Source organism: Cyprinodon tularosa, unplaced genomic scaffold, assembly GCF_016077235.1.
Source record: "Cyprinodon tularosa strain WSP-4 unplaced genomic scaffold, ASM1607723v1 ctg37, whole genome shotgun sequence".
Taxonomy (NCBI): domain Eukaryota; kingdom Metazoa; phylum Chordata; class Actinopteri; order Cyprinodontiformes; family Cyprinodontidae; genus Cyprinodon; species Cyprinodon tularosa.
In genome coordinates this window covers 2,127,836-2,138,915 of record NW_024039085.1, presented here as the reverse complement: position 1 = coordinate 2,138,915, position 11,080 = coordinate 2,127,836, and the positions used below count along the sequence as shown (strand labels likewise).

The following is an 11,080-nucleotide window of genomic DNA, read 5'->3' as shown; positions in this document are numbered from 1 at the left end:
ACAATTTGGAATGGCGTGAGCATCCTTGGAAGTGTGTTCATTAACATTATGGCAAGTTTTACACTTAAAAAGGTATCTGAAATGTAGTTCGTATTAAAATACTGCAAGAAACATTTACAAGATTACAGCTAATGTTAGTATTGTTTATTGTTAAGTTTTCCATGATGTAGCCTCAAAGAAGAAAACACATTTATCGTTTAAATTTGGTTTTCTCATTTTAGGTCAGACTCTACCGCAGACATGTAAGGCTAAATAGAAAAATCTTCTGTTGTTGACATCTTTTAAAGAATTTTAGAGAGAAAAAAAAGTGTCTGTGCCTCTAAATTATTATACATCTCTCCTATCAAACTACAAATATGTGTATGAAAGGTATGGAAGGGAATGCTATGCAATCTGGAGGTGGATTGAGTGTGAAGAGTTTCATTTGTAATTTAAGAGACCAAATCAAAATAAGATGCTCAAAGAGGCATGTCAGAAAATCAGTAAAATGGACGAAAGAGGCGCTTTAACAATGATAATTTCAGAATAAAGAATTGCAGTTCGACTTGATACAGACACACAACTAGCTGATTTATATAGTAAAAAGAAGGATTAAAAAGCGTGATGTGTGTTCTTTAACAAAAAACAAGCTTGAAAATGAAAAGCCTGAATATCACATTTAAAAGAGGTATTTATTAAAATATGTATTTATTAAAAGGGACTTCTAAAAATCCTTCTAAATAACTGGCTCAGGAACTCTCTCAAAAACGACAATTTAATATCCAAACAGCCTCTGTAGTGGTTTGTACATAATGTAAACTCATGTAAAAGGTAAAGGACCATCATACACTCGCAAAAGCAGTTTTCACAGTAACACAGACAACTGATTGGATAATCATGCTAACACAAAGTTTTCCATGAAAAGCACAACGTTTCTGGAAAGAATGTAAATACTGGATTTGATTTTAAAACATTTCATTTAGATGTTTACAGATCATAAGTCAACTACACACAGAGAAGAAAGGCATGGCTCTGCTGGGTACCTGCTGCCTAATCAATCCCTACTTAGTAGAATTAGTAATACTGAATATGACCCTAAAACAAATGGTCACCATCATTCCAAGTGATAGTTGTCATAAGGTAGGATCTTCATATTAGTTATACAATCTGAAAAAGAAACAAACCAAACAATAGAAGTATGTCAATAATATGATGCAGTAATTTAGTATTTGTAACAGATATCAGTGGGGTCCATCTTACCAAGAACCCACTGCTCAGACAGGATCCTGCTTCCCTCTGGTCTCCTGCCGCTGTACTTCCCTATGCAGATACCTGCTTGCCGAACCGTTTTGCAGGGTGTGCCTCCACACAGTTCGATCAGCTCCACCAGACTCTGAGTGGGTGGCTGAGAGCGCTGCGACACAAACATGGCTGGCTGGTCTTGGAACAGGTCCTGCTGGTGCTCTCCTGCAGAAAGGTGCCTCTGGAGACGACAGATCTAGAAGAAAAGCTGACCGTTAAAACCTGTACTTCTGGTTTTAAAAGTTATGGGTTTCCAGCTATGCAGATGAGACACTACTTTATATTGATCATCACACATGACTAACAGATTTTCATTTTAACTGTATCCTCGATGAAAACAGACGTACAACCGAGAAACTATCATATATGGTATTTTTTCCAGAAAGATACTTGATGGCTTTAAGACTTTTGAAGACTTTAAGACCATTGTGATTAAACTTTAATACAGACCTAGATAACTTGAAAAATGTTGTTCCAAATCTACTCAAAGCTTATATTCAACCTACTTTAAAACTTTAACAATGTAAATAAAACTTTTCCAAATTAATTTGGTGACTCAGCATATGACTAAATTTTCTCTAAACCTAGTGTTACATACTCTGACGTCTATGATGTTACCTTTTTCAGAGTTACTGACAACAGGTTTTAGCCAGCTACAGAAATCAGGGCTGAAAAATTTTGACAAAAATCGAAATTGTGGTTATTTTTAACCCAATAGCGATTTTATTTCGATTTTTCTTTGCACTAACCTCAAACCTGCAGATGCCTGACTGTAGATGCCTCAAAGTAAACCTTTTTGTATGACAAAAGGTTTACTTCTACATGCATGCATTGATCTATGTGCTAGCTGTAATTCTCTCTACCTATCTGTGTGGCGAAAATTTTTTTTTTTTACATATTACCACCACCTAAAGGGCTGTGGGAAGAAATTTAGTGCCTTCTTCACATGGTAAACATATTGTGATTAAAAATCAGAAATTGCGATTATATTGCAAAAGCAATTAATTGCCCAAATAGAAATCCCTGTTCCCAAGACCAGCCTGATTAGGTGTGTAATTTGTATTAAAGAAGAAGAAGCTGGCGTTCTGTCAGTTCAGCATACTGTGTCAGGCCAGCGTACCCTTAGTAATACGCATGCATGCATGATCGTTATTAGCGGCTATCAGTCACATAGAAGGGCTTCAGATTGTGCCAGGAGGCTCAGTAGGCTGTTATTAGTGAATCCTAATCCTAACCCTAAAGTAATTCCTTTTTCCCCCAAGGAATTAATAAATTTATTTAAGTCTCATCTGAAAATATTTTCAATGGTTCTTCATGTACTGTAAAAATTTGCATGCCGTTCATGTTAAACAAACTAAAAACATATAAATCGCATATCCTGTCGCAGAGTTGTAGAATCCTCTCCCTATAAATATTTAATTCTCTGTGAAAAAGTGCAGATCATTTTTTAATAAGATCCTTGTAAAACAGACTTGCAGTGTTTTTTTTTGTGTGTGTTTTTTTTAACTAATGTGTGTGGTGGACCTATTTGTTGTTTTATGCACAAAACTACGACAAAAACGGACTAAATCAGGAAATAAAACGGCATAATTGGCTGTAATGAGAGCGGAGACAGAGGACACTATGTAATACGTATTATTATGGGTATGCTGGCCTGATGCGGTTTGCTGAGCTGACAGAACACCGGCATGGAACAACAATGGCCAAAGCACACAAGGAGGTGCCAGTGGTTCCAAACCTTTCCCATTTTCTTTGTATTTTCAGAGACAGAGAAACACAGGCATTACTGACAACTTTAACAATGGCACAGCAAAACTCCAGGACTTCAGTTAATTATGACAGTGAGCCAGCGCACACAATCCCTGGACTAAAATTCAGAGAGTAGTCTTTTTATAATACCAACCAATGTCATATTCTATTATATGTTAAACAGAGATTCTACACGACCAATTAAATTGGTTCAGCTAATCAAACCATTATCTGTTTCATTATTAGAAGCTGTGGCTTACAGACTGTGGCGTCTGAAAGGGTTTTTGGTGCAAAAACACCATAAATAGGAAACTATTTAACAGAATGCATCATGCAAGTTAAATTCCTTTTTTCCTCACTTGTCCTGTCAAAGCATTAAAGTTACATCATATTGAGAAACCGGTTCATTACATTGCCAAGACTGTTTGCTCTACGAAAAGAACAAGACATGATCCAAATTGCATGATTAACTCTTTAGAAGGGCCTATAATACAAAATCAACTTCAAGCTTTTAACTTTTCTATGCTGTTCCTTCTTTAAAATCATACATAGTGACATTTCCCTTGATTGAATCAATCATTATGAGTTCTTCAGTCTGAGCAGCAGCCCTTACCTGATCTATGAAAAAGAGTGTTCAGAGAATATCTGCGTAAGAATGCTTTTTCCTGGAAGCAGCAACTTTAACCCTGCAGTGAAGGCACCGCAAACAAGTCTGAGATGTTGTGATCTGATGCTGGTATGGGGTATAGGTCCGATATCAACCAAAAAACTAATGTCTGATTACATCGGGCTGCATTTAAAATCTCCAATATTAACATGTGGACAGAAACATCCCACTTCTGTTTAAAATTTATGTAACCAACTGGTGAATAATAAATGGTTCAGTTGCTCTCTTACCTATTTCACTTGCCTATTATTCTTAATAAAAAAAATGTAATGCCACTTGATCTTTGATAGTTTTGTGATACTTTAAAATGCAATATCTGTATCGTATTGGAAATGAAAAAGTATTGGGACATTTTTGGAGCGAGATGATTCCAGCTGTTGAGACAAAGCAGCTAATCTGCACAGGGCAGCTACCTCTCTTTGTAATTAATGTCCAAGTTGTAGAAAACCTATGTTTGGTCTCAGACTTTGTTCACCCATCAGAAGTGCTGGTAAATAGTGATGTCAAAAAATAGTTGAAATCCTGATGGGAGAGGCGTTAGAGATTTTTTTAAAAGGAGAAACTTTAAATACAGATTTCATAAATCATCAAACTAGAAAGGCCACAGTGATGTAACACGTTGGTTTTGGGGTATACCGGTATGTAGACATAACAAAGGTTCTGCTTATTGTTTGCTATCTTTGTGAGAAAAAATGTTAAGTGTCACTTTATAAAAGACAAACATTTTCAGGAACTGTTATCTTTTTCTTCCCCTGAGCCAATAACTAACATGGAAACAGTTTTTTAAATAAATACAATGTCTAGGCCATGAGCATTTAAGCTACTCTTTCTAAAGAAGGTGATGCTAATCTTTAACCAGAGATGGCAAAAGTACTCACTTTCTGTACTTGAGTAAAAGTACAGATACTTGTGTTAAAAAATACTCTGGTAAAAGTGGAAGTACAGATTAAACTTCTTTACTCAAGTAAAAGTAACAAAGTACAGGCTTGTAAATTTACTTAAAGTATAAAAGTAAAAGTAGAAACCACTTTTTTCATGCCGTTGCCTACATTTTAAATGGATGTCTGCCAATAGGACTAGATCTCCGTTGAGTTCATTTTCAATCATCTCGTCGTCCATACTACTATGCTAACGCCACCGCCACCAAGCTGCAATGATTTGCCGCCAATGAATACCGCCGAATCTGTCGATTCATCTTGTAGTGGTGCGTCAAATGCAACGTAGGTTCCCATCCAATTAGATCGAATTTGGTATTGATGACGTGAAAAATAATAACGGTAACTCCATTGAAATGATTCAAAACTAAAGTAACGAGCCAATTTTTTAAAATGTAAGGAGTAGAAAGTACAGATATTTGTGTAAAAATGTAAGGAGTAGAAGTAAAAAGTCGCCATAAAAATAAGTAGTAAAGTAAAGTAAAAATATCAGAAAAATCTACTTGAGTACAGTAACGAAGTATTTGTACTTCGTTACTTCCCATCTCTGTCTTTAACTTGGAATGTCTGAGTAACAGTGCTCCTGTAGACTTCTGTGACTTAAAATTTTCCTTTAACTAAATATTTCAGATAATAAACAAATCCTATGATTAGACAAACAAAGCCTAAGTGAGTAAAAAGTACCCATCTGGTCCACCATGAATAAGTAAAAATGGTGAATGAGATTATGTTTATCTTAAACGCTGGAATCATTTTATGCCTAAAATACCCGGAGAGGCAAAACAAGAAGCCCCACCTTTTGTCAACCTACAAGATATTTTCACAAAGGTCTTGGGGATCATTAAAATGGTTTATTGTACCTGATAACTTTAAAGTGTGAGCATAAAGCAAAAACACATTTCCCTGCATTTTTTACTAGTTTTGCTCTTAAACTAAATATTGCAATATTTAGCTTCTGTTTATTGTCAATACATTGATAGAGAACATATTTGCAAAGTCACAAATTTCTACATTTAATTCCATTGAAACCTGAATTTGACTCCTGAATTAATATTCATATACATATTTCGAAGAATCACATTTGTTAGTTAGGGCAGACTATTTCAGAATCAGACATACTTTAAAAATCCCAGAGGGAAAAAACATTATGAGACGCTTTTATACTGAAGTACTCCTGCTGACCTGAAGGTGGCTGCTGGAGCTACACCAAAGGCTTTTTCAGGCTACTAACACAGCTCATACATAAGTCAAAGAAAAACTCACTGCTGAATAAAAACTCAACATCAGATCACCGTAGTATGAGCTTTAATCCATAAAGATTTGTTTGTGAATAACTGATTTTTTTTTAAATCACTAAATTATACAAAATTTATATTTTGCAACACAAACAACAGTGATTAACCCGCCTTAGGTCTGCAGCCCTATTCTAGATGACAGCCCTGCCAGGTCCCGCCAGACTAAATAAGAGCTCTTTAGGGGTCTGTTTGTTTTCAGGCTTGCTGAGTGACAAGCTTTGCTCTCAGTAGGGCTGCTTCAGACTCAACAAGGGTCAGCTAACAAACTGAAGGGGGCAATCTACACTATTCTATGTCAAATACCTGAGTTTAAAGAGGCTTTTTTCTATGATCACACAGGGTTTACCATGTGTAGAGATGTTCCGAGGAACTAAGGAGAGTAAAATTTGTAATTACTTCAATGTATTCAGCTCTATTATAAGAAACACATATATTTAAAAAGAGAAAAACGGTATCACTAAAAAGACAGGAGATAAGTTCATTATGTTTCCAACAAAGGGGGTGACTGCTTTAACCTTCACTAGAATATAGTTTTGTTTTTGTATGAATGACTATCAACGCTTTAATGACAGTTCACTATTCATTTGATTAAACACGTCGTTAAAGCCAACACGCCGTGACATTTACTTGCTGTGCGGTATTGAAATTCAGTTTAGATTAGCATAAAGTAAATTTAATTACTGGCTTCCCGTTGCATTAAAGATTCCCTTGTAAATTTTGCTGAATCTTAAAATGGAACTTATATGTTAAAAGTTCTTATATTATTAAAAATTATATTAAAAAGAACCAATACAAATGCTCTCATATCAGAATAAAGCCATAAAAGGCAATCAGCCAAAGCTTTTAAAACAGATGAGCATATACTAAAGCAGTGGATGCAGGGAAACCCTTGGTGCTCGTATTCATGAGGATGCTACTTTGACCTATAGCACCAAACCCCCATAGCAACCAACCTCCCTGAAGATGGTGGTCTCCCCACAGCAGGACAAAGGGTCCATCAAGGCACAGAAAATCAAACAAGGCCTCAAGGCTTTGATGAGTTTGAAAGACTGAACAGATTCCCATCTGACCAAGGAACCGTAGGATAAACCAAAACAACCTATATTCATAGTGGAGCCATCTCAAATCAAAACAGCCTGCCCCCAACACTCCTACATTCAATGACTGTTTAAATCCCAACAGGAGCGATTAGTAAGAACTAGCAGAACCTCGTTTGCACAAACAAGGGGTTTCACTTTGGTTTTCCATCCCCCACATGCAGAGGTATCAAGTAACAAAGCACAAATACTTTGTTACCTTACTTAAGTATAAATTTTGGCTATCTATATTTTACTGGAGTAATTATATTTTTAAACAACTTTTTACTTCTACTGGTCCTTACAGTTTGTTTTTTCCCTCAGTTATTTCTACTTTCAACTAGTTAGTTTTGTTTCATTTAAGCCCATCATCGTTATGGCCTATAAGTATTTTTTTTATATAATTATAATTTTTTTATATAGTTTTTCAGGATGATTCAAAGTTAAACTGAAGTATAAAAAAGTTATGATCCAGAATTGTATAACATTTTTTATTTAATAAGGTAGTGCAGTGACCAGTATAAGGTTTAACGCATCTGTCCTTAACGTTTTTTCCTGCATTACTTTTACTTTTATACTAATAGTTTTAAAAATTGTACTTTTACACTTTTACTTGAGCAAAAAGCTTAAGTTGATATTTTTAGAGAGTAGGATTTATACTTCTATTTGAGTAATAGATTAATACTTTTGACACCTCTGCTCACATGATATTCAGCTGTTCAAACAACTACCACAGGAAATAGAGAGACACTTAAGGGGATATAAAGGACAAGATAAAATACACACACATATATATATATAAAGAGGAAGGATGGTTGTAGTAGTGTAAAGCTGTAGTTATTTCTAGCCTCTGACTACTCTGACTGAGGTAGTCAGAGGCTAGATGTTGGTTCATTTTTGCTGTTAGCATTCTTCAGCGACCTGAAGGTAAAAGTCTGACCAGGATGCTTGGTCATTTCCTCAATCCGTGACCTGTACTAGGTTATGGCTGAAGAGAAGATCCAATATGTGTTTGTTCTTTAACAGGATGACACTTTAACCAGTTTTAAACCCTTTAGGATTCAATTTAAGACAATATATATTGTGACTGGTTTATTAACACTCTAATTAAAAAATTTGGGGTTTTTTTATGCTTAGCAGTAACAGAAAAAAAATATAGTCAACTAATACATGTGACATGTTTTTCACACTAAGCCAAACCATACTGAATAATATTGACTAACTTCACTCTGCGTTTGTTTTGATGTTGGTTTTCACCAAGGAATGACCTTAAGTATCCTTTTCCTGTTTTCTGCCGAGTTATTGGCTTAGGATGGGTTTGTGCAGTGTTATTTTGCAGCTGCCATCAGATTATTCATAAAGCTGAAGGCCAGTTCACTTATTTACTATAGTTTTTCTTATCATTCAGTTTGGGTAGGGTAAAAAGGCCATTTGCTATAAAAAATACAAACTGACCATGGATCCTTTCATTACTATCATGGTGACATTTTGTAAATGCTCTCATAATCCAGTCTTCAAAGTATCTATCTTGCAATAATATTAGTGTGGTTTGTTTCAACTGAATTCAACTGAGATTAAGTTAAATATTTCAAATTATTATTAAGTAATATTAAATAATACTACTTCAGCGATAGTATCAAGGTGTTACTTTATTGCATCTCTTATACTGTATCTGTTGGTAAAAAAACAACTATATATATCTATATAAACTATATATTTATAGTCAAATAAATAGTCAAATGTCATAGTTGTTCAATAGAGAGACTCTTTTTTTTAATTCACATTATTAAAAAAGCCGTAACATAGCATACATCCTTAGAACCAAGTAGGCCCTATCTAAAAGTTTTTGAGACAATTGGTTGCACAATTTTTTGAGGAATGCAGACGTGTATGTTTTATGGTCTTGCAGGTCAGATGTTGGGACACAGTAGCGAGCTTAAGGTAATGAACAATTGTGTAATTTAAAAAACTGATTTTTTTTTACAAGCAGCTCCATGAAAAAGAGGATGGAATGTTTTTTGTGAGATAGTTTTCAAGGCTTCTATCTGAGAAGCCTTTGAAAAAGAGCCATATTTTCCTCCATTTAAACAAAAATAATCTAGATTGTACCTTACACATAATCATAATGTTGAAATTATTAGTTATAGTTTAAAGGTACAGCATTAAGAGGAATTAGTTGAAAACATGGCGCCTAAGTTTTACAGTGAAATTAGTAATGCCATCAGTATTAGGCAGTGATAAATGATTAAAAGTATGAGACTTAAACTGTGGTTTTATTTTAAATCGTTAAGCTATTTAATAATACCAAAATGTCTAACATCGTTAATGAGGAACTTAAACTCAAATAAATTCTATTGTTTGCAGCAAAAATTGGGCTTCAAGGGAGCTTTATTTATGTTATGGGGGAAAATGCGTCATTTTTGTGTAAAATTTTTTGATTCTGCAACATTTGGCGAAAAATTGTTTTGGTGGTGACCTATACAGGTTGCAGGCTATACTGTTTTTCAGTGTAGCATTTTATTTTAGACAATTAGATTACTTGATATTATCAAAATCACTGTCCCTCTTTCTGACCTTACCCCTGCTTAACCCCCTCTGCTCATTGCCAAACCTGGCCATGTCTCTTAGAGGCTCTTGGCACTACCGACTTGGGTGAAAATTCCTTAATTTGTCTGTGGGCGGGGTGATGCTTTTACATGGGGTTTCGATACACTTTAAAGTATGAATCGTGTTTGAAGATGAAAGTAAAGGAAGATACAGAACTTTTTTTTTTTTTCATTTGAAAACTGTTCCAATTAATTTCTTAAAAAAGAAATGTTTCTAACAAAGTCAGATACTTTTATATTGAAATAGGAAACTATAGAGCTGGAGTCATGTCCAAAAGGCACTAAAAATCTAAATTTCTGATATTTGAAAACCAAAAAAGAACATGGATGAGGTCAACAGCTGTGGGATTTAAATATATGAATGCTGCATAGAATTCATAAAATTACTCTATGCGTCATCCTTTTGGTAGAGCACATCTATTGGAGTCGTATCACCGCAGTCCCTTACAGTAGACTGAAAAATACACAGACAATAACAAAATAATCGATTGACTATGTGAGCAGAAATACCCCCCTAGTGGGATGAGCTGATGCATAGAGAGTACAAAACATCTCCTGTTAGATAACATAACTTTTCTGGAAAAAAAAAATTACAAACCCCCAGGAAGGGACAAAACTGGTGGGTAAAAAAGTGACCAAGAGAAACTCACATATGCTAAATTATATTACCGAGTATAAACCGTAAGCTGGAGCGCCTGTTAAAACTATTCTTTTTCATGCTTTCTCATCCTAAAATCAACAGACTACTTCACATATAAAACTCCATCTTTACTTAAGTAGACAAATCGATACGTTGCGGCCATATATTTTGTAGCATTAATCCTGCTGGGCTCAGCGAGTCAGCAGGTAGCTAGAGGGTGCAGGCAGACAGCCTTGTAACAAAGCAAGAATAAATTAATCTTGACATCTCCCACATAGTGAGTTGCACTGTTTGCATGACAGTTGGTCAGATGTCCCCTATGCTCACAGCATGAGGAAACAGTCTGGCATGTGGTATGCATAGGATACAGTGATAGATTCAATGAATGAATAGCCCCTTGGGGTTAATGCTATTAAAATGAAAAATTGTTGCTATTCCCTGCCTCCCTCCATGCTGTCAATAACCTTAAAATGAACAGACGCAGAAGACTGGAGCAAATGAGCGGCCCGTGTCACGGAACGCCCAGAACACCTGTAAAAAGTTGGTGTTTTTAAAATGACGACAAGTCCTTCCTCTTTAGTAATGTGCCTTAAATATGTTGCATCTCCCTCATACAGTCAGGATTACATCAGCTTACTTCCTACAATTCTACAGAGAACCAGTCCGAGGCTTTCCTGCCAAAGAATGATTTAGCTGTAGCTGACAACGAAAGGTGGTCAAATTGAAGTTCTTCAACACAGAAGTAGTTAAGCATAAAGGCAAACTACAGTGTGTTTACACAAAAAAATTCCCCGAAAATGTTGTAGCTTTAGAAAACAGCAGTTAGGCTTT

At 35.3% G+C, this 11,080-nt stretch overlaps 1 protein-coding gene across 3 annotated transcripts in view; it reads right to left on the bottom strand.

The window, feature by feature from the left end:
• Positions 1–657: 657 nt before the first annotated feature.
• mcph1 (microcephalin 1) overlaps positions 658–11,080 on the bottom strand; it is a 43,844-nt gene continuing 33,421 nt past the window's right edge. For all 3 annotated transcript variants that reach the window (XM_038296283.1, XM_038296284.1, XM_038296285.1), the window contains 2 exons: positions 1,240–1,477; positions 658–1,146 (listed from right to left, as the gene is read on the bottom strand). In XM_038296283.1, coding sequence (XP_038152211.1) covers positions 1,094–1,146; positions 1,240–1,477 — 291 coding nt within the window. In that variant the 3' untranslated portion in view covers positions 658–1,093. The remainder of the gene's footprint in view (positions 1,147–1,239; positions 1,478–11,080) is intronic.